Consider the following 24,213-nt stretch of genomic DNA (forward strand, 5'->3'; position numbering starts at 1 on the left):
ACTACTATAAATTTACTTCTCAGCAAAATTCAAACCAAAGAGATGGAGTTTTCTACAAAAGACATAACTGTCATTTTTATTATCATCCCAAAAAGAAAACAGAGTTTGAGAGTTTTAGAAAGAACTTGCACTTTCAGGCAGTACTTTAGAATATCAGACCCTCTAGTCTAGTGCATCAAGCAATTTAACAGACATATTATACCAAATTTGGTGCTGCTAGAAAAAAAAAAAACCAAACCAAACCATTTCACAGAAGTGAAAATAGAAGGCAAGCCATCATTTACAGAGAAATATCATATAGAGAAAGCCTTGCAAACTGCTTTCCATTTTCTTCACAAACTTCCATGGTCTCTCTTGCATAGTGAGCCAGAAATCACTTACTTCTTCTTGATGTTGCAGGGCTCATGAATGGATCATCCTGCAATTTGCAAAGAGATACACATCACTAAAACCAGCAGGCATTTCAAGTCATAAACAAGTAAAGTCACCTTTAGATCAAACTAGAAAGCCTGGCCATACAATTCCATGCTTTCTGACAGACCTGGTTTTGTTGGTTTTGATATGAAAAAGGTCATCTATTGACTTAAAACACCATGTGACATATGTGCAGAGAATAGAAGTTTATGTCAATATGACCAGAACAGCTACTTTGGAATAAGTAATAATCTATATTTCAGTTGTTAATAAGCAGCACATATCTCAATAAAATTATGTCCACATACACACTGCACATCATAATTTATTGATATTTGCATGAATCAAAAATACTGTTTCTTTTTGCATATTCAAGCAAACATGTAGTATTTTATTACAGGTACAAGAAGAGATAGCACAGTGGGGAGAAGGGACAAGAATGTAGTATTTTCTCTGAAGTGGCCAACATCTGACATTGTTAAGGAATGGATTCTGACCATGCATGTCAGCCTATAAAAACAAACTGCACAATGCTTGACAAAATATAGTGTATTCTATTCAGTGCTAAACTGTGTAAAAATTTCTACTTGTTTAGTTGTGGAAGAAACCATTTCAGTTCAAAGATATGCTGCAAGAACAGACATACTAGACTCGAAGACAGTGTTTTAAATTTTTTAAGAAGTGTACTTAGATAATTTACAACAATAAAATGCCCTGGAAAAGAGCTGTTTCTAAATGCAACAACAACAACAACAACAAAACTTCCTTTCTAAAAGAATAAAATATATAATTAAATGAAAGGATATAGCTAAGCACACTAGAAGAGATTGTAATGATTTTCTCTCCCAGGCAATTCCAGGTCCACATTTCAGTAATGATAATTCACTGACTAAAAATTGAAGGGAAAAAGGATTGGATATTTTCCTGAGGTCCCTTCCAGCCTTATTTTTGATAATTATGCAGGTAATCCAATTAAAGTTGGTTGCAATAATCTAGCCCTGTTAGTGAAAAAAATAATAAATTCAATTTTACTCCGAAATGCTTTACTCAAACAGCCGTAAAAGTGAGCTATAGAAACTTACATGAAATAAAACTAAAAAAATAGTACTATACACCATACCTCGTCTGACTCAAAATCAACTCCTCTAGATGCTTGGCTTTGTGAGCCTCTTTTACTAAGTGAAGATGTAGTTGGCAACCTTGAAACATACGAAGAGAAGAAAAATGGCATCAGCATGTTCTCAGTTACCAGACAGTCCAGTAACTTCCCCCTTAAGAGTTGGGCCACCAATACACAGAGTAAAAATAAATAGAAATAAGTAAAACAATACAAATTCTCAAAATAACATATTAAAACTAAACCTCTGATCAAGTTTACTTCAATCAGTAATCTAATTTTTTTGTAACAGAAAGATAACCCACATTAACAAGCAAAATTTATGTAAATTCTCTAAGCAGTGCTATGACTTTCCTAAAAATCTGGTAGTCAATCAGATCCTCAGACTCTGCTGACTGCCAGTCAGAAATAAGGCACTCATGGTTGCATTCCTGAATCAAACATACTGACCTTTGATTTACTTTGGAAGAAGGAGGAACAAAAGAAGTATCTTCTGGATCAGAATCAACATCTATAATATCCTGAAAAAGAAGTGTATTAAAGTCTTTCATGGAATTTATTCTTACAGAGAGAGTGCATAATGCTTCAGTACTATAGCACAGAACCCCTAATTTTTTCCGACTATACACCTATTTAGTTATAATAATATACACTTGAGAGAGTCCCAGACTAGAACTGCACAAATTTGCAAATACAGCATAAGTTTATTCTTCACATCTTTGAGCTTGCAAAACCCACATAAACACTCATGTGTTACATACATGATATACATGTGATATATACACCTCGTATCTTAGACTATGGTCACAAATAAAACCTGGCTTTTCTCAGGCAAACACCATAAAAAAAAAAAGGATACAAAAGGTCTCCAAATTAACATGCAGAAACTTCATGCTGGAACTGATCGCTTGGGAACATCTGCTGATCTAGGCTAACATTTTGACCATGCATTTATTTTTCAAATCAACAGTAAAAGACAGCACAACTTCACTCTTACAAGAAGCTGCTTACCTCAGAGTAAGACTGGAATGAATTTAAAGAGTGGTCTGTTTTTGAAGACCTAAAGGCTGGAATAAAACATATGCAGTATTTTTTTAAATGCTCACACAATTAAATGCAAACAACATTATATTGTTCTTTTTATTTAAGACCTGCCTAGCACGCATTTCCACTGCAAAATACTGTAAAACAAACAAACAAACTATCCCAAAACATAAATTGTGTCAACCCAGGGATATAACCCTCTGTGCAGCTGCAGCTGCTTCCCAGCCTGGCTGAAAAACCACCAGTAACATTGGTTCAGAGGAAGTGAAAAATATTACTATAATTGAAATTCCTGTATATCTAACATTTTAGACATGAACACATCTGCTAAAATTCATTTGTCTGCAATATTTTAGGTCATTTTCTAATCAATTTAAAATTAAGGTAATTTGCTGATTTTTTTATTAAAATTCAGTCTAACTTGGGGTATTTTGTGGGGGATTTATGTGTAGATTAGTGAGCAGTGTTTTTTTCTTTAATACTCAGATTACCTGTCCTGTTCCCTCAGTGCCTGTCCTCTAGTGCAAGGAAGAGCTACTCTCACATACGTAGGCTGCTTAAAGATACGGTTTTCTTCTCTAGTAAAAACAGGCATTTATAAAACTTGCTACAATGTAAGGCTAAATTAAAGTTTACTAACTTGTAAACATCAGTCAAATTTAACTTTTTATCCCCTGAGGAATATTCTGCCTAAAATGTTCTTTCTATACTTATTCCTTAAGAAACTGCATACAATAAAATGCTTCGTATTTCCAGTTCTAGCCAGAAGTTCCTAACACATTTCATTTTAGCCCATGACAGAAGAATATTACTATTCTTTTTTTCCTTTTCTTTTTTCTTTCTCTCATCACTGTTAGTTATTCTATTTCATTAGCACTGAAAGAATCTCTCACAGCTGAAATGGACTGATAGCAACAAAAAGGCAATTAAGACACTTCATCATTAAGCAAACACCTTCACTACAATTTGAGAGAGCAGATTAGAGTAACAGACAGATCACAGGCCTACCATCCATGATAGACATATTCTTGGCAGGCACAGATACAGGCTTGTAGGATCTGCTGCTAGAAGCTGATTCTTGGCTAGTGGTTCCTGTAGAGATAACAAACAAAATGCAAATCTGTTCAACAGTTATTTTTTCTCCTCTTTAGTCTATCATTACTGAGTGGGAAGTCACTTTAAAAAATCTACATACAATCCTCTTTACTCCTCACTTTCTCCTTGAATCAAAGGCCTCCTTACATGCAGAAGAACTGCTCTGGGTCAAGTACTCAAAGACAGACACAACCTCTTAACACACAGGGCCCTGCTCTGATGGGATCACAACAGTGTTGGAGTACAGGTTCACAGAACTAGTTTAAAAGCACTAACCCAAGGTGACAGCCTTTGTTTCAACTCAACGTGCTCTAAGACCTTTGGGCATATTACTGAGACAACTCAAAGGAGTTATTTATTTATATATATATATATATATATACACAATGAAAGTACATCTATAATGGAAGTACAACTACCACTGTAAAGTGCACAACCACACACAGTCAAGGAGCTATTTAACTCGTTGTGGTTAGGAAACACTCCCCACTGTTTCAGTCACTAGAAACATTAAAGTCTCTTGCAAATTACATTAGGAGAGAGACAATCTGTACCTCCTCTTTACACTGATCAAACGCATTACCTTTAGCAATGACAAAGGGCTATCCATGCACTTCATTGCACAGACCTTCCCAATAAAGCATCTTTTAGGAGTCTACTGTGTTTCTATAGCTGGGAGGAAAGATATTTTTCTTTTAATGAAAGTGAAAAAGACACAACTTAAGCCTTGTAAGGCAGTCAACTGTATGTAATAGTGTACCACAAGTATTCAAGAAGAGTTTTTTTTCCAGTAGGAGTTCTTAAGCAACAAATTCCCACCTGATGGAAGCATCAGAAGAGTCATCTTTCAAAGAAAAAAAGGTCAGGAACTGCAGTACAAAGACTCTGAAGTTTTTCTTACCTCTTCCTCTTCGAGACGAACCTCTTGCTGTTGAATTTTGTCCTCTTGCACCTCTTGCCCTACCTCTTGCTCGACCCCTTCCTCGGCTCAGTGTTGAAGAAAGGCCATCACTTGGATTACCAGTGCCTATCATCTCCGTGTCCATGGAATCTTCATCACTGGAGGCTGCAACCAGAACTTCATCCTCAGATCTGTGGGCTCTGGCCCTGATCATTGCCTGAAATGGAACAGTAATTACTACAGGAAAAAGAATCCTAACTCATGACACACACCATTGTTAAATCGTAGTTGTGTACAATAAATATACACTATAACTATAAATAAAAATGTATAGTTCTAAACCAGTGAGGCTTAGAAGACACAAATCCAGTGTTATGGAAGGCAGGGACATCTGTGAAAATACTGAGTCTATTTAATTAGATGCGTACATATACAGTAGTTAGCTAAGCTCTGACAACAGAATGGAACTTGTTAATGTGACACACTGTCAGTGGAGTTTGGTGAACAGCTCAGGTCATCCTGTGTCAGCTACATACATCTGCTCAGAGGAAGCACCCTACGGGCTTCACTGACTTGAACTTTACTGATGACAGTGGGTGCTTAAGACAACTAGTTCAGGTGATATCCCAGATTAGCAGAACTGAATTTCACCCCAGGTGTACTTTCTCTCAAAATTTCATTCCAGTCCCACATAACTTGCAAAGACAAAGGAGCATCCATGCTATCAGTAGCTGGCAATTCTCCTTGGAAATACACATGCAATCTAGGTATGAGTACCTGGGAGATCTAAGATTGCTGATAAGGACACAGTACCTAAAGGTCTACCAATACTCCCAATTGGTTCCATTAATGCCACCCAATACAGTCCATCCACATGTGATAATGAGACCACAAATAGCTTAAAGCTGAAAGATCTTTCAAAGTCACCTGCCTGGTCTAACCTCAGTTAAAAGCAAGAAATAATGCACATTCAGGTTCACAAATTTGTACAAGAGACCTCAAAAGCCAAATCAAGCAGTAGCTTAGGTACATATTATCCCAAGATTTAAAACAGACTTAACTAAGCTTTAAAGGCAGACAGGCACTTTTTGGCAAGGATAATGGTGAAGTACTGCTGAAGCATTGCTAAATGACTGCATTTATATGCAGAAGTCACGACTATTTTTCAGCCTATGTTCAAAATTCAGAGGAATTACCTCACGGACTTCCTTATCCTCTTCTTCAGTATTCTTTTTTCTACTCTCTCTGAATTTTCGCACCTGAATAAAAAAAAAGTTCCTGTCAAAATAACAGTTCATGTCATACAATAATCAAAACACAGTAAGTGCAAAGCTTTAATCGCTGAATCATTAAATCAAGCTCATGTGAGAAGTGAAGAGTGCAAGAATAACTGAAGTTTGTCTGGGGCCCTTTCATGCTGTCCCTACAGTTTAAGAATCTCACATTCTGTTAATAACTGGAGCTACATCACTGGGGTGGAAGAAAGCTCGGGACATGATGGAGATACTGTGTTTAAGAGAAGAAGAGTATACATAATTTTGACAATAACGGACATTGAAATATGAATAACTGGAAAAAGGGGTAGAGATGAAGAACCAAGATAGAAAATAACTATTATGAGAAGAGACAATGTTGCAGTACATGTACAACTAAGGAAGCTCAACTTGACAAATATGGAAAAAGATATGAGGCGTGACAGAAAGAAGGCATTAGTTCTGAAGACAAAACAACAACAAAAAATCCACCCTAAAGTGTCACAGAAAGCCTGCAGGTACTGATTGTTTATGGTCTCTTTCAACCCCTCAGGAATTAAAGCTATCAGTAAGAAAATAGGTAGATGCAGCCTTCCTTCCCCATCAAATACTTCTTTAAACAGTGCACAGATAAGCTGAACAACTTCTTCTACAATTTTGAGTATTACAGCTTAATACATGGGCTTGTGTGAGAGCTCGATGAGATGATAAAAATGTCTATCAAAGGTTGCTCAATACACATAAACCAGACCTATCTCTGCGATACCCTGAGCTGTAAGCAGTCAAGCAGTTAGAAGCAAGTAGAGCACCTGAAGGATAAATTTTCTTTATGCTTGTCCTGTTCTTGTACTCTTCCCCAAGCCAATACAGAAAAGCTATGAAGAGATTTTATCTATCATCTTTCTCACAATAGTGGAAATATGTAGTTTTACATGTATTAGACAGATTTTTTTCTATGTACATGTGTGCAACCTAAACCCCATATTCAATAAAAGCTTTGAAATCATATACTTAAAACTTCCTCATAAATTAATTTTTCATTTATTAATTGCAGAAAATGACTAGAGGCAAGTGTTGCACATGTTCCACACACAGGCAATCTACTAAACCATGTTTGAGCACTAATTTTTCTACTGTCTTGACCTCTCTTGGGCAATCAACATTAACAGAATATTACCTCCTCATCTATTTTTTCTTCCTCTGCATCCGTGCGACGCTCCTTGAGAAACCTCTGTGTTTTTTCTAGTTGAAATTTCACCAGCTCTTCTATGGCATCTTTTTCCTCTTTGTCCACAAACTCCTGCACTGCTTCTCCCATTCCTCTTTCAGTTAGAAGTGAAAGCTGTACTTTCTTCAGAATTGGGGAAAATAATTTGTTAAGGAGCATTTGCCATTAGAGAAAGCAAGCAATATTCCAGCTGTTTCAGATAAATATTACATTAAGTTGGTTGCAAAACCAGTAATGTGCATTGAATATCTCAGAGAAAAGCACAGCAATAAGCAAATGTTACTTGTCATAAACCAGTTACAACTCTCTTGCTACTAGCATGTCACACCTACTTTACAGAGAATTTTCCAAATTAGTCAAAGCAAAAATCTTTATGAACAGTAAAGAAACTGCAATGCTAGTTATTATCTAAAATAAAAACTTCCATGAAATAATGCTGCCCAGAGGAATAAACTTTCTAGTTATTATGAAACAAAATGTTTAAATAAAATAAGCGTAACAAAAGAATATTATTTATGCTGTCCTGATACTGACACCTAGCATGTGTCCAAGGTTAGGCAGGATGATGTAATTTGAAGGACCTTCACCTCAAGAGTTCTTGCTCTAAAATTCTTGCTGTTCTGAAATAGCTTCTGCAAGTTATGCTTGATCAACTACATCAAGCATTTGGGCACCTGGCTCACTGATTATTTTTTTATCTCTGAGATGTTACTGCATTGGTACTGGGAAAGGGAAATATACTAGATTTAACAGCAGGGTGGGAAGAAGGCAAATTATTTGGGGTCTCTCTTCCTTCTCCCTGCTCTGCTTTGAATAAAATGTGGAAGTGCACTACAGCTGAGGACACAAACACACTGCAAAGTCACAAGTGACTCCAAGCCAGCTGGTAATAGTAAATGCTACAATCTCACACTAGCCCTAGAGTAAATTAAGGTAGCTCTTCCCTCAGAGCATGCTGCCTCACATTTTCCTCCTGTACGTGAGTACATGACACGTCACTCAGTACAGGGCAGACACTGCACGTTCACACGAAGAGCTACCACACTCTCAAACCAGTGCTTGTTCACATACCTACACCACCTATACACAACAGTTACTTGTTACTCTGAGACACACACTTCATGTGGTAATTCTCAGTTTTATGGGAAATAAATTCACTTCTTGGTGAATGTCAGAGTCTTTTCAGGGCACTCTACTTCCATTAAGAAAAAAAAAAAAAAGATTGTATGACATTAAAAAGGGAAATTATAAAAGGAAGAAAAATACCTTCTCTGCTGTCTGGAAATACTGCTTTACAAGGTCTTCCACCCTCAGTGTCATTCCCTCAGCAGGTCTGCTAACCAATTTTCCAAAATTAAGATCAATGTCTAGAATAGAAAAGCACAGTGGCATCATCCACATTTGCAGCTTTTAATTATTAGCATCCCACGGACAATAGCAGGAAAAAAGGTTAATGCAGGCCTCTTAAGAACTGTGGTCTCTTTTATATGTAAAGCTTTTGGTTCTTTTTAGAGTCTATTGATTGGAAACATAGTATTTGTGCAGACAGCTCCACCTCTAGCAGATATAAAGAGTTCTTATAACTAACACACATCTGGAATTATATCTTGAACACTATGTTCTGAAGGGTCTTATAATTGAACTCTAGAAGATAGAAGAAAATAGAAGAATAGATAGAAGAAAATCATAGGAGCCATCGAAGCACAGAAGTTTTTTATAAGTAACCCATTTACAAGAAAAGAAATTTTCCTCCTCAGCATGCTGACTGATTTTCAATAGAAAATGCTCATAGCTCATCCCCCATTCTCAGGCAGCAAGGTAGGAATGGCAGAAGAACTAGAGGGATAATCATCTGAGGTTAGCACATACCACACAAAGTAACATAAAGTGCCTATAGACTGCTTTAAGATGTCTACCACATGAAACCATTGCTTTGTTTGAGGGGTTATATAAGCAGCTATGACAAAAGAAACAGTAACAACTTCTGAATTCCTGAAGTCTTAACATCACCTGTACTGAACCACAATGTGCACATGCAAAGAAAACACTGAGCCCTCCATTAGCCACTTCCCTTGTACTGGAGGCTATCTAATACAGCAGTGCAAAAGCCATGGTATCATTTTTATATTCCCTTCCTGAAGCTGACATGCATGCTAAGTAGGAAAAGTAAAATGTATTGGTGAAACATGGTGACAGATGTGGTAGCTAGTGTGTATTCTGAAAATGGTAATGAGACTATGCAACTAGGAAAAGAGAACACCAAAGCAAAATAAACCAAGACCTATACAGTAAAATTTTAAAAACACCTCACTAAAAGAAGTTTTTATTCATGAAATACTGTTTTGAACTTTATAGAACTGGCAGTATTCATAAAAACTGTCACTGGAATTAGACAATGCACTTACAATGTACTAATATGAACCAGTAGAAGTTTTTTAGCACATTGTGTTCCTGTACAAGCTGAATCTTCATTAGCTACTATTACAAATCCAGTATTTGGACGACAATATCTATTAATCATTTATTAAAAATTCTAGGCACGGTGAGAAATGCTGCAATAGTAACAGCTATCATTTGTTTTGCTCAAATATTTGAATAGAAACAGACCTAGAAGAGACAAGCCAAGAGCACCTCATACACATGATTAATTAGGGCAAAAAAGTGCTGTCCTACCTTTGGACCTTTTTTAAAAATATATGAACATCTCTTAAGCCCATACCCTTCATTACTATTTTAGGGAAAAACAAATGTACTACTACAAAATAAAATTAAAATACAAAGGGAAAAAGCACTATACCCATCTCTTTTCCTTCAGAGCGTCCAAACCAAATAATCTTATTCTAAGAAGTCTCAGGAGTGAGCCACTTAATGCCTTTCATGGTAATTGCCACAGAACCATAGTCTGTGAAACAACAGACCAATCACAGAACCAATCCAGTCTGGCATGGGGCTATATGTATTACTATAAGCAACTGAGTAAGGTCTGAGGCCAAAGGAAAATGGAACAGTTTAAGAGTAACTGTAAGAAAATGCTGTGCTGAATATCAGAATTTTTTGACAAACCCAGAAACAGAAGAGAAATAATTGTACAATATATACACTTAAATAAGATAATGCATCTTTACTCCTCCTATAACACATTAGGAGGTAGATACCAAGCCTTTGCAAGTGCTGGGCAACAAAATAAAGAAGAATGAAAACAAAGGCAAGCCAATGATTGCTTCTTTCATAATCACCTTTTTTCTCTTTTTGTTCACGATGCCTGAAAAACTGTATGATGTCTTTTGGGTTAGCCACCCTATGCATGTACTTCTGGCTGAAACGGTGGACACTGAATGGTTCAAAGCCACCTGCATAATTAACCTAAGAGAGGAAGAACAAATTTAAATATGAAACAAACAGAAACAGAGAAGTCACACAACTCAAAACAAATTTGTTATGCTTCAAAGAAAAAATTAGAAGAAGTAAGTCAACCTAAAATTAATGCCTTACTATGCATTAATAATTAGCTAATAACAGCTAATAATAACATTAACAGAATAGCTAATAACAGCTCATATTTATAACTTGTTCCCAATTTGTTTCATTTACTAGCCTTCACAACGGTTTCTGATTAGGTTAGGAACACACACAGGATAATATGATTTAAAAAATCTTCACAGTAAATAGCCACTTTTGATGCCCTTACTCAGACCAGCAGTGAAGTACACTTATGACCAATCTCATCCTTTACCTTAGAGTGTGTAACTAGACACAGGTAAATAGAAGCATAGTAGGTGATTTATATTTGCCTGTACACAGCAAAAAAAAATGTATGTATTATGTGTTTACACAAGAAGCATGACTTTGCTCTGAAGCCCTTCACAGTGACCTCTAAAAACAAAGCAATCCAAGCTGAATTTCTTACTCTTAATCTTATGATAGGCTTCTCTGGCTGGCGGGGATTTCCCAAGCGTTCTCTTTCTGCATTGTCCAGCATCAATTCCACCTGTGAAGGAGAATTAGAAATTCAGTTCCATTTTGTTCTCTTACAGATTCCTGAACATTTCAAGTATAACTTAAAATACATCCAGTTGCAAGAGGAGCTATCAAAATAAATCCTTATATAATGTGCTCTCATTCCTGAACACGTATGTACCAGTATCCAGCCAAAAGCCATTAAAAATGACCAAGAACAACATGACAATGAAAGGTTTATTCTTCAGATACAGTGTAGTCCAGCAGTATCTACACCACTGATCACTCATTTTATAGCCACTATGCTTTGCTAAATTTCTAGTTCCAGGGAAAAGCAGGAAGAGACTTAAATAAACCTAAGAACTAATCAATTAATAAACTTGCTTAGTTACTTCTGCCACTTCAGACTGCACGGCCAAGCTCTCAGGGTTTAGGTCAATGTATTTACGCTGGTTCCAAAGTGCACATCCAACACTGCCCCACTCTTAGGTGCAAGCTTTTGTACAAAGATGATATGACACCCAAAAACCAGTTCCAGCCTACTTTAACAGGTCATCCCCATCAAGGAATCTGGAAGCCAAGGCTGCAGAGTGAATGTCATGGAATTAGCTTCCTATGGAAACACTGTCTGAGTTAGTTTTAATATGGGGCAAGACACAAGATTTCTCATCTTCCAGTCTCAAAACCAGTCACAGATCCAATCCCCTGTCCACACACTGTCATCCATAAACTGTTAGCACCACAAGTTACCTTTTCCATGCAGAACGCCTGTATTGCCTGAGTAACATTAGGATTGTCAGGATTAAAAAGATCTGGATGATCAGCTAGAACAATATCCTCTATATGGAAAGTTCGCACTGTCTCTAGAGCAATCTTCTCCATTTTCATTTTTTTCCCTTTAACATGCAGCAAACCAATGTGTCTAGAAGGAGAAAGGTAACTTACTAGAAGGTAAGAGAACTATGGTATAAATATTCATTTTCAAATTCATGTTTACTTTTCAGGGACAAAATTTCAAAAGCTATAGGAAGATCTGTACTTCAAGGTTGGCCCTACCAAATTTCCATTTTATTATATTTAGATTGTGCTTGGTGCATACACAAGCACCTGCACTCAGCTCCTTGTATTCCAATTTATCAGGATGTAACTCCTCTTAGCTAAATTCCATTAGCTTCTAACGTTAGATTAAATTGTAAGCAAAGTAAAAGTTTTACCAGGCACTCATTCCATCTACTTTTCTACTTTAAGAGTCATACTCTGAAGCTAATCCACACAGTAATACAACTCTTTCCATACTCTGTACAAGTATTTTTCTGTTCTCAACACAACACCTGAGACATGTAAGACAAGGGATAAACAAGAACAAAAAGAAAAGCTCACGCACTTCTTCATGGCTTCTCCAGGGGACAGAGATGTCACCACTGAACTTCCTGGCTGAGAAACATAGAAACGTTGCTGTTCATTTTGGAATGGAGCTATTTTGCACTCATGTTCATGACCCCACACAACAAGATCAATAAAGTCATCTAAAAACTGCTCTGGAATGTAGTTGGTAGCTCCATGTTTGCTCCTGTTCAAGAGAAGAGCAGAGTAATGGATGGGCAAGGGAAGAGTGAAGGAGGAGAAAAACATCAGTGTGATTTAAAATAATACAGGAACTCCAGCAATAATATCTGACATACATGTCAGGTCTTCTTCACATTTATTCCTCACACAGTTGTTTAGTGTTTGGTTAAACAAAAAGGCAACTTACACAGCTTGCTATTTTACATAGTTCACTGTTTTCTGCTCCCTTCCTTTTACTTGGACCTCTTTTTTCTTCTTACTTGGCTTACAAGACCTTAGTTTTTTTTCTATATGAATCCTTTTATAGCACCTCATGGCCATCAGTTTTGGTTGGTTTTTTGTTTTTAAATGGTGGGGTAAAACCCACTGAATTAAACAGACATGGGACACGCCATCCCCAACGCCTTTCTGGAAGACAAGGGAGATGGGGGAGTGAGTTCCTTCAGCCTACTGATAGGCATCAGTACACAGGGTTATCTGAGCTGTATTTGTTTACATCTGCCTCACCATTATTTGAACATGAGGACTGCCCTCTTCTTCAGGAAAAATTAGAAGAAAGTATTTGGAAAAGAACTCTGCCTGTTCCTACTGCCACTGCTGGGAGAAGCCTGTAGGCAGACCAAACACGTTACCTGTCTGCAAAGCACAGCAGTGCAAGGGAACATAGGGTTATTGTTGAACTACAGTTCAAACAAGGATAGAAAATGCAATATGAAGTTTGATGTTCTCCCAGCTGTAACAAGCAGAAAGGACTTAATTATAAGCATATTACACTACAAACCCTCCACTGCCCCTAACTATAAAAGTTTGGGATGAAATTTCCCAACTCCTCTAACTCATTTATTTCATTTTCCTTTATGATTCTTCTCCAAAAAGAGCTGTAAAACAATGTTTTCACTAATGAAAATCTTAAGAAACCAGCTATTCACAAGAAGCATGAACTAACACAGCTGGCTTGCTCACCTATCCTTTTCCAGGCAGTTTAATGAAGTAACACAGTAAGTCGCTGTAATTCATTCAATACTGTTACCTATTTTGATGAATCACAAACAAGTTAAACCAACTATCTTCATCTTCCTTTGGTCTCAGCATGGTTACTTGCTTATTGACAAACATACGATACAACCTCTCATCTGGAATAGCTCCTGAAGTGGACAAACAACAACAACAAAAAATTTTTGTGTGGTAAACAAGTCTGTATTTTATAGTATTTTTGCCAGAAACTCTATCAAAAAAGCAAGAAGAACAAAATATAGTAGCATTCCAGTACCTAAAGTGGGCTTACAATAAAGCTGGAGAGGGACTTTTCACAAGGGAAAGCAGTGACAGGACAAGGGGGAATGGCTTTAAACTGAAAGAGGATAGATTTAGGTTGGATATCACAAAGTTGTTCTTTACTGTAAGGGTAGTGAGGCACTGGAACAGTTTGCCCAAGAAAGTTGGGTATGTCCCATCCCTGGAAGTCGCTGATTATTTCCTTGATGTTTTTAACTACTAAAAAAAAAACCAAACCCGAACTATCCTTAGCCAGGCTCATGATGCATATCAATAAATCCCATATGGAGTGTCCATAATTTGTATGAGAACAAAAGCTCTCTGAATCAGAGAAAGTCAAAAAGGTTTAAATAATTCTGGCACAAACACAAAGAAACACTCATGAACATCTTCATGCAGCAACACTGGTACTTTAGAAAGTTGTTGCATTTCTCAGTAATGATTTTGTCATCGAAAACTTTTATATTGTGGTATTAGAACATTCTACTAACTACTGACCCTTCAAACATCTAGCAAGCTTTTAAAGTATACCATTAAACACACAAAATCATGGCCAACTAGGACTTAATTTATAGCTATAAAAGTTTCTTGGAATTAAGTGTTTAAGCACTCATAACCGGACAAAACATAAGGGTGAAAAAATAAGATCATAACAGTTAACTTCTCCAGACAGAAAGCAGTCAAAAATAACCATTCTAAGTAAGAAGTGAGGGTAGAGGGGAATTCAGTGGAGAAAATACAAAGAAACAAAACTGAAGTTGAAAATCTATCATAGAACCATTTTAAAGTATGAAACTCTAAAGTTTCTTTAAAGAAACTGAGATTACCCATGGCCAATGTTACTTATGAACCACTTCAAACAGACACGCAAGACATTAGGTTTCTGCTCAGACACCTTATGTTTTTAAATATAACCAAAATGGCACATGAACACAGGGTGTGTAAGTTTTGCCTAAGTAGGATGAAATAAGCTTAATACACAACAGAGAGAATTTAAGAGTGTGATTGCTCTGACCCGATACACAAGCACTGTCTGTGGTTAACTTAAGCACGGTTCATTTAACACCAATAAAGTACAAAAATCAAGCTTAGAAAGATTTATCTAAATGAGCAAAAAACCCCCCAACCCTGTCAGGCAGTGACACACAGCAAGAGGAGAAACCTGACACTGTCACAGAATTGATATGCTTTAATTTAGATTATGTAGAACTTCATGTTTGTTGCAGCCTTATAAGTTTGTTCCAACTTTATTTAGACCTATTAAATTTCAGTAATACATGAACAGTCTAGTCACAGTCTGGCAGACAAACACTTACCCAAGCCATACAGAGCAATTTTTGTTCTACCCTTACGCAGTAAAATAGGACTAATATCTATTTTCTCCACAGAGGTTGAACGTCCAAAGTGATTCAGCAGTCCTGCACAGCTTAAAACATCCAATGCACACAGTGCATCTGCCTATAACAAATATTAAGAAACAAATATAAAAATTTGAACAGAACATTTAGTGTTTAATGTCTAAATGAAAGTCTCAAAAGTAAGAGTGAATATCTTTCCTTAAGTAACTTCTGCAGCTGAAAAACCCCATCACATATACTAGAGGCTTTGTTAGTACTCAAGAGTACAGAAGAAAATCCCTTTCCTTACAAGTCATGCTTCATTTGAACAATGTGCAATTAAATATTAAACCATTCAAAAAAAAAAAAAAAAAAAGAAAAAGAAAAACCCCACAGAAAAACACCCAAACCAGCCCGTCTCTAAACTACTACAAAAATTATCTGGTTAAGCTAACTAACTCATAATAAGTTCAAAGTTAAACTCCTGCTAGAACACTCATCTCCATGATACACTGCTATTTCACATAAAATGCAAAATTATTAATTCAACACATGCAGTTTAATGCTTTCTAAACATCCTTTTCCTGCTTACTTTCAGTAGCTTGTTTTTAAGCTACCATTTCACTATTATTAGATTATCCTCCTTGAAAATGGATGATGCATGTCAATTACATATGCAAAAACCAAACTATCAAAATTCTCCTTCTTTAAGAAAAAAGCTTTCAGTCACTACAGATGGAATGTTTCAGAAACTTTCTGAAAGACTGCCACTTCTTGGCATGAAAAGTCATTCTGTTCTCAATGACAGAAACCTACATAAATTAAGAAATTAAACACAGTTCATATGGATCTCTTATTTCCATTTGCTTTTTAATGTCACACTTAACTTGTTGTCACTTATTAATAAAATTCCTAAAGATACACAAAATATTTACACAAAGAGTGGAGCAACTGACTAAAACTAGGTGTGATCTCCAAGAACTTTATTTCTATACAAGTCTCTCTACTGCTATATCTCTGTAATGCAACAGTACAATTATGATAATAATTACCCCTGTGGGATCATCATGATTGCCATGAATACTAAAAACTGGAAGAGAAATGTTGAGATTTTCATCTTGATAATTCACCCATGGAAACCTGTACAAAAAGAGGAAAAGAAGTTAAACTGTATCTGCAAATTTGTGTATGATTCTCAATATTCTCCTCAAACTAACTTCATCACAAATAGATCATGGCTGCAGAACAAATGAGAATGAAGTGATTATGAATAAGCCTAAGGTTAATCTTAAGCATAAGAAGATTCTTACTCACGGACTGGAATGACACTTCCCATGGGGAACAGGGTAGCATAAACCCCTATTTTTTTAGAACAAGCCATGAAAAGAATTGTACAAAAAATTGTGTGGCAGTAGTGGATTAGGCTGTGCAACCTGTGCTTACACACAGGGAACTCTGCTAGTTTTACCAAAACAACTCATGTGAACTGGCTTACTTGTATTGTACTTGCAAAATGGAAACTATGTATTACATAAATACATCAAGAATCACAGCACATTCAGAAATTTCTCAAAATATTGTACGCATTCCTTTACAGACTTGGATGTCAGGTGAAGTTATCCTGTAAACCGTCCCACACAGACAGGCCTAAAAATTCCAGGTTCCAGTCATGGAGGACATAAATTAAAAATCACAACAAACTCACCCAATACACAAACCAAGCCTTACATGACAATTTATAGTAACATACTTACTTGCTGTGATGAAAATTAACTGCCTGATCACTCAAAATTTCAAACTGAACAGGACGATCACCCATGCAGTATTTTCTTAGCGACTCCAAACAAGAGTGTACTGTTTTTCTGGAGGGTTTGTTGTCGTGAAAAAGGTCCCCACCTAATAAAATAAAGTCCACCTGCATGTAACAAAAAGCTTCATTATTTTAATACAACATTTTGTTTTACCTTGGAAGACTTCTAAGCAAAGTGTTTAAATTATTTCTTCTAGAGAGTTCCACATACTTCCTCATATCTGAGGAAGTATACTTCTAGCTAAAAGGAATTAGTAGTAGTAGAAACAATACTTAACTTCCTTAAGAAAAAAAAAAAATTAAATTATTAATTAAAACAAAATCAACCCCAAAAAGACCCATTCATGAAGAGCCATAGGAGAAAACAACTGAGAGTGGTAAAAAAAGGATCAGTGTACTATTGTAATAAAGGTCTCCAAATGGGCTCCTGAACATTTTTTGACAGGCATGAAAAGCTACTTTATTTTTTCACTGCTGCACTACCTAGTGGGACGAAATCAGTAGCTATCACCACATTATTTTGAGAAGGTACTAGATGCAGTTTCTGCATATATTGCATATATTTAGCTTTTGGAAAAGTATTAGGAAAAAAACCTCATCAAAATTACAAAGAATCTGACTAACAAACATCCAGTCCTTAAAAATGGAATCATAGAATCATTTAGGTTGGAAAATACTCTAAGATCATCAAACCCAGGTGTCAACTCAGCACTGCCAAGGCCAACACGAAAGCATGTCCCCAAGTTTTAAATACCTCAAGGGATGGTGACTCCACCACTCTCCTGGGCAGCCTGTTCCAGTGCTTGACAATCCTTTCAGGGAAGAAATCTTTCCTAATATCCAGTCTAAACCTTTTCTGGCGCAACTTCAGGCCATATGCTCTAGTCCAATTGCTTGTTCCTTCAGAGAAGAGCTCAACTCCCACCTGGCTACAACCTCCTTTCAGGCAGTTGTAGAGAGCAATACAACTCTGAGCCTTCTTTTCTCCAGGCTTCCTCAGCCACTCCTCATCAGACTTGTGCTCCAGACCCTTCCCCAGCTCCGTTGCCCTTCTCTGGACACGCTCCAGTGCCTCAATGTCCTTCTTGTAGTGAAGGGCCCAAAACTGAACACAGGATTCGAGAGTGCCAAGTACAGGGGGACAATCACTGCCCTGGTCCTGCTGGCCACACTATTGCTGATACAAGCCAGGATGCCATTGGCCGCCTTGGCCACCTGGGCACACGCTGGCTCATGTTCAGCTGCTGTCAACAAACTCAGGCCCCAGAGATGCAGCAGGCTTCCCTAAGAAGTGAATCCAGTCTGCATATTGGGCCTTCTGTTCCCATTAGAAAGCAGTCTCCTATAACAACCCATCTTTTTTCTTCATGGAAGGAGTTTTGATATTGGGCACAGGCAACTTAACCTCAGCAATACCTCTATGCTAGATGAACCACTGTTCTTGTTCAGTTTCACTCGCAGAGCCTCAAACCTGTTATGCCAGGGCATGTGGAGAGGTGGGGCAGTCCCGGAGGAGATGCACCTGCTGTGCTGGGCAGGAACTTGTTGCCATTGCCCCCTCTCCCTTAATTCAGTGAGTTCATCCAGAGGGAGTGAGGACACGGAATCCCCTGTATCATGTGTCCTGTCTGCCTGTCAGGCCTGCCCCAAGGAATGCAAGGTGTGATTCCAGTAGTCTCTCTCACACACACTCCCTGATACTCCTCAACTGGAGCTGTGTCTGAACAGAGAGCTCCATCTGGGCAGCTCTGTCAGTCGTGGTGGATGCAGAGAAATGCCATGGGTTTCTGCCGGATAGACACCGCTGCTCCCTGGTGGAGCTGGCAGGGCTCAAGGGCCCTTCTTGCACAGAATGTCATGCCACGGCATGTGTGTTTACCATGTTGGAGGTGCTCCTGCTTGCTGCCACTCCCCAGGAGCTTCTTTCACAGGTGGGGGGGGAGTACTTGGCTGCCACTGCTCCTGACCTCACCCAGGTCCCATCAGCCGCTGCGGGCTCCTGGAAACTCCCAACTCCAACTCTCGGCTCCCCCCGACGTTGTCCCGGTTCAGGAAGTCCCCCTGTCCTGTCCACCACACTACAGGATTTTGCTGGCAATTGCACAGGCACCGGAGCTGCTCGACACCAGAGCTGCACACTTCAGCGACTCAGCACTGCACCACACTTCAAAAGCTTCTAACAAATCTCTGCTGATTTGTCAGACTGTATATCACTACTCTCACTCTCCTCAATTATTTTTCCTCCTTGCAGTGACAAACCCTCTCTAAATACCACTGAAACTGGTGCAGGCAATCCCAAAACACTGCTAATGCCACCAAAGTCACGATTCAGTAAGAATGCTCTAACAGAGAAACAGGCCTTCCTTTTACTAAAACAGAAACGAAACTGAACGTAACCAACAGTTCAGCCATTTGATTTGGTGTTACTAGAGACTGTATCAGGACTAAGCTTTACAGCTTCTGGCAGATTGGACCATATTTTCAACAGCCCCAGTCCTCCCCTCTCCAAAAAGTAGCACTTACTTCATTTTTTCGAGCGTGGTCCAGGATTTCATTGAAAGTTACAAATGTATCATTTCCACGTACTGGATCCTTCTCCAAATAGCCAAGATGAATATCAGTAGCAACGAGTATTTTAAAGGTATCTTCATCATCTCTGAAGAAGACAGGAAAACTTGTGTCAGAGAGCAAAAACATAGGGAATTTCAACACAGTCTTCAATAAGGTACGTTGATCCGTCCAAAGTCATGAAACGCCGAGATTTGCCATCCAACTCTACCAAGTATCAGTCCTATAAGAGTGTCAAAGTATTTCACTGTTTGTATTGCAAACAGCACATCTCCAAAACAGCCAATTGGAAGATTTGTTTATCCCAGTCATTCTGCTCTCCTAAAGAGCTGCAAGCATTCCCCTGAAATATCTAATTAAAAACGAAAGAATCCTTAGTATGCTTTTCGCTTTAAAAAATACTCGTTGAACAGCCTAATTCTCTCTTTGTACTGGTAATCTACACGTGTATGAAGGCAAGCATGGTGATCATTAGGACCTGAGGGAAAGCACAACTGATGGTCCCAGCTCTTCTTAACTCACCCCAGACATACACAACACTTGCTGTGTGATGTGCCAGGACGGCACGGAGCTGCAGACAGGGGGAACTTACTGTGAGTTGACGGTGCTCATCCTCGTGCCAAGGCTCCTCAGGGGAAGGCTCTGGCACAGCGCAGTCAGTCAGCTCCTCTCTTCACAGACGCTACGCGAAGCGCAAGAGACAAAACCAGGCGCTGGGTCAGCGCAGGGAGCACAGTGAAATGCGAGCACAGTGCACGATCACGGACCCAGCTCTATCACCCGCTCCCGCTCCCGCTCCCGCCGCTGCTCCGGCCGGGCACCACCCCGGCCCTTCCGTCACGTCCGGCGGCCACGCGGCCCGGAAGCGCTCTCCGGGCCCCGCCTCCCCGGAGCCGCCGGCGGTGCTGGGGCCGCAGGTACCGGAGCAGAGCGGGGCGGATGGGAGACCTGCGGGGCGAGCGGGGATCGCTCGGTCTCTTGCCGGGCGGCGCGGCGCGGCCTGCCCGGGGTGATGTGGGCCCGCGGAGGGAAGCGGGGCCGGTGCTGCGGGCCGAGCCGGGCCGTTGGGGCGGAGCAGAGACCCTGCCCCAAAGTCCGGGCTGCTCTCCAGACGCTTTGTTAGTAAAGTGAGCAGCGTTTGGAGTGCGGTCAGCGAACCCCCGCACAGTGTTGCACTGCCAGTCCGAAGGTGGTGCCGATCGGGGATCGAGATAACACGGTGCTTTTCTAGCATGGATATTATCTGGGAGTATTGGCAGACCTGGGAAAGCCCGAGTTAGTGGAGGAACACTGAGTTTGATCTTGAGTTTTGCTGTTTGTTGACGTCCACATCATGCATCAGATGGTTTTATTGACAGTGCACCGATAACAGTTACAGTTACTGTAAATATTGTTGTACATCTGCTGCTCACAGATCCTGACTGAAAATGAATAAAGACAAGCAAGCTGATGAAGATGATGATGACAACGAGCTGTTCGAAGACTTCACGGAGCATTTTAACCAACTTGAGCTGCTGGAGACGCACAGGCATTTGATTCCTGTAGGAACTCAGAGCTGTTGGTCAGGACAGTCTGATGATGACGATGATGAGCAAGAAAGAAGCGAGGAATGGTACGAAATGCAAGAAAAGAAAATGGAAAAAAATCCGGAGAAATTGCTACTCTGGGCAGCTGAAAACAATCGGGTAAGGTACTTGCTCTGTTCATATGTATCATTTACAAGAATGTTCTTTTGAGCATACATTTATAATCTCATCCAGAAACAAAAATTTACCTCCTTTCTTTCTCTGAGCTGTTTTGATCTGGTTTTGCGAGCCACTGTATGTAAAACATCCCCCTTTGTAGCCGACACACACTAAAACATCTCTGGATCCACTGGCTTTTAGAACAAAATTTTGATTTCAGTTCAAAGTTCAAGTAATAGCACTTTGCTTTAACTTCTATAAACTGAAAGCATTCTAGGCTCTTCAAGGCAAATAAGCCTTTTAACTGGGGTGGAGAGTATCTGAAATTTTTTTGTTTCAGAATCTCCATATGCAGATAACAAATGACTATTTTTATATATTTTTATGGAATAAAACCCTTCAACTTTATTGTTGAAAGTGAGGAAGAGATGACCAAGATTCCTTTTTTTGTAGCTGAGTACACCCATGTGTACATTTATTTTTGTTAGTTGCCTTACTTACACACAAAAGCTCTATCTGCAGTTCTGTGGAGGTACATATGTCTTCACAGTAAAGAGGGGAGGCGAAGAGGTGTAAGGGAAGGTACTCCTAAAGGTATATGATGTTCATGCTGTGGCTCTTTAAAACAACCCATGCAAAACAAATGAAAAAACCACAAAATCCTCCATCCTAGTAACAATAATTGGATTCATTTTAAAATCCCTTGTTACACTTAAGTGCTTTGGACTCTGACAGAAATTGCTTTTCCATAAAGCTTCAGGACCATGAAAGCCATACATCTTGTTTCGTAGAATCACGTGAAGTTCCCTGTTTTCTTTAAACAGCTGAGTACTGTGAAGAGGCTCCTGACGGAAAAGCTGGCTCCAGTGAATGCTCGTGATGAAGATCAGTACACTCCTCTCCATCGAGCTGCCTACAGCGGGCACTTGGATGTTGCACACGAATTGGTGGCCCAAGGGGCCGATGTTCACGCACAGACCGTGGATGGCTGGACGCCCCTGCACAGCGCCTGCAAGTGGAACAACACCAGAGTGGCCGCATTCCTGCTCCAGCAGGGCGCAGACATCAACGCACAGACAAATGGTCTGCTGACACCCCTGCACATTGCTGCAGGAAACAAAAACAGCAGGGAAACCCTTGAACTCCTGCTGATGAACCGCTATGTGAAGCCAGACTTGAAAAACAACTTGGATGAAACTGCCCTTGACATTGCAAGGAGGACTGATATATATCACTACCTTTTTGAAATTGTAGAAGACTGCATAAATGCAGTGTCCCCATGAAAGCTTGTGAATGTGAGGTTCTCTGCCTCTTTCTTGTTAGTGTTCTGCATGCCCATCGGTGGTGGTCTGTCTCTTTCAATGAGGTTTTAATGTAAGATACTTCAGTATTCTCCTCAGGCAAAATGTCACTTCCTGCAGCGCAGCCCGGTGGTCACGCTCGTACTTTGAAGCGTTACTGCTGTTAGTCAAGGTAGTCAGAAAGTCTCAGTAATTTCTGTGAGTTTCCATTGAATTAGTGCAGATTTGCAGAGGCCTTTGTAAGTTGTCTCTAGTGTCAAAGCAGGAGGGAAAATTGGAATATTTACTTGATGTGGAAAAATTCTGGCTTGGTTATGCAGAGTTTATTACAGCTCACTTGAAAATTATTTTTTGAGAAATTTTAACTTTTTTAAAACTGCATGAAAGCTCAGAATGAATGTAACTTATTTGGGTGATACACAAAATGTTAAATGAACCTGATGTAAGGCTTATTATAAAATAAAATATTTGACCCAAAGTATTTTGTCATATTTTTAATTGAAAGCCCATTTATCAATGCAATTGCCTGCTCATAAATCAAATGCATTATTCATAGGATAAGAAAGTCGTTTTGGTTTATTTTTTTTTCCTGGTGCTTTTCAAGGAAGTGACTTTCTATCAACATCCTGTTTACTTTTCCCTTGCAATTAAGTTGCCTAAAAACTTAATGGCAAGAATGTGGCATTAGTTGGAAAAAATGAGCCGCAACCATGTGAGAATAAACAACCAGCATACTGTTGTGTTTGATTTAGTTATAGCTTATTTAGTATTTCTCTCTCAGTTTTGAGTTAGTACACTAAAATTTCCCTGTGGTAAGGGCATGCTGTATGATTTTCAACTTCAACTTTACTATCTGTAATTTAGAAGTGGAGAAAGTTGCTTCTCTGTTAAACAAATTGACCTGAAAATTGAATGTAAGAGCTGAAGTACTGTCACTATGAGAGCTGTAATAAACACTTCACTGTCCCATGCAGATGCCTTACTGAGTGATCCCAGGCTCCTTCCACTAAAACATATGAAGCACAATTGTAGCAGTAGCAGCAGCAGCAGGTTTGGGTTATGTTGGCCCGCATTTGGTGCTCTGATCAAGCTACTGTGGAGGGTGTCTCAGTAACCTGCCTTTTAGAAGCAGTGTGTAATGTTCAACACTTCTTAGATAACGAAGCACAACCTCTAAGCTATGAATGGTATAAGATGATTTTAATGCCTATTATCTTTCAAAGTTTGGTTCCAGAACATCTGTGGAAGATCAATATACCTTGAAATGCATCAACAAATAACAGAGATGTGGATTTCAAGGCCACCTCAGTCCAATAAGCAATGTCTGAAGATGCCTCATTTTATGACCAAGCAGTACTTTTGAGTATCAGTAGAACTGCATCTAAACTGGACTCTGTCATTCTTCCCCTCAGTCCGGCATTGCCTCGGGCGAGGGTGACACAGCATCCTTCCGTGGTGACAGCCCACAGGGGTACAGAGTTCGTGATGTGCGTGCCCCGCTGCCGTGGCCATGCTGAGTGGCACAAAGGAGTAGCTCTTACTGGTACCCAGAGCCGTCCCCCACCCCGTGCGCCGAGCGGCGGCCAGGGCCTGCTGTCCCTGGGGCTGGCGGCTGCCGCACCCCGCCTCGGGGGCCGCCTCGGTCCCTCGGGAGCGGGCAGC

General features: G+C 39.3%; 2 protein-coding genes across 3 annotated transcripts; one reads left to right on the forward strand and one right to left on the reverse strand.

Moving 5' to 3' along the window:
• Positions 1 to 48: 48 nt before the first annotated feature.
• Positions 49 to 20,392, reverse strand: MRE11 (MRE11 homolog, double strand break repair nuclease). 2 transcript variants are annotated; one of them, XM_048294566.1, is made up of 19 exons: positions 20,158 to 20,392; positions 19,521 to 19,653; positions 16,942 to 17,102; positions 16,240 to 16,327; positions 15,167 to 15,308; positions 13,606 to 13,720; positions 12,394 to 12,579; positions 11,760 to 11,931; positions 10,960 to 11,040; positions 10,289 to 10,415; positions 8,319 to 8,419; positions 7,002 to 7,175; positions 5,768 to 5,830; positions 4,572 to 4,788; positions 3,584 to 3,667; positions 2,543 to 2,598; positions 1,982 to 2,052; positions 1,535 to 1,613; positions 49 to 418 (listed from the first exon to the last, which is right to left on the reverse strand). In XM_048294566.1, the coding sequence occupies exons 1-19, from the start codon at positions 20,175 to 20,177 to the stop codon at positions 374 to 376; spliced, it is 2,115 nt and encodes a 704-aa protein (XP_048150523.1). In that variant the 5' UTR covers positions 20,178 to 20,392; the 3' UTR covers positions 49 to 373. The 2 variants fall into 2 exon arrangements, with proteins under 2 accessions (XP_048150523.1, XP_048150524.1); XM_048294567.1 differs by lacking the exon at positions 20,158 to 20,392 and having other exon boundaries at positions 16,942 to 17,083; positions 19,521 to 19,607.
• Positions 20,393 to 20,405: 13 nt separating this feature from the next.
• On the forward strand, positions 20,406 to 23,526 carry ANKRD49 (ankyrin repeat domain 49). Its single transcript, XM_048294572.1, has 3 exons — positions 20,406 to 20,482; positions 20,980 to 21,250; positions 22,075 to 23,526. The coding sequence occupies exons 2-3, from the start codon at positions 20,993 to 20,995 to the stop codon at positions 22,531 to 22,533; spliced, it is 717 nt and encodes a 238-aa protein (XP_048150529.1). The 5' UTR covers positions 20,406 to 20,482; positions 20,980 to 20,992; the 3' UTR covers positions 22,534 to 23,526.
• The last annotated feature ends 687 nt before the right edge of the window (positions 23,527 to 24,213 follow it).

The sequence above is a fragment of the Corvus hawaiiensis genome, chromosome 2 (assembly GCF_020740725.1).
Source record: "Corvus hawaiiensis isolate bCorHaw1 chromosome 2, bCorHaw1.pri.cur, whole genome shotgun sequence".
Classification (NCBI taxonomy): domain Eukaryota; kingdom Metazoa; phylum Chordata; class Aves; order Passeriformes; family Corvidae; genus Corvus; species Corvus hawaiiensis.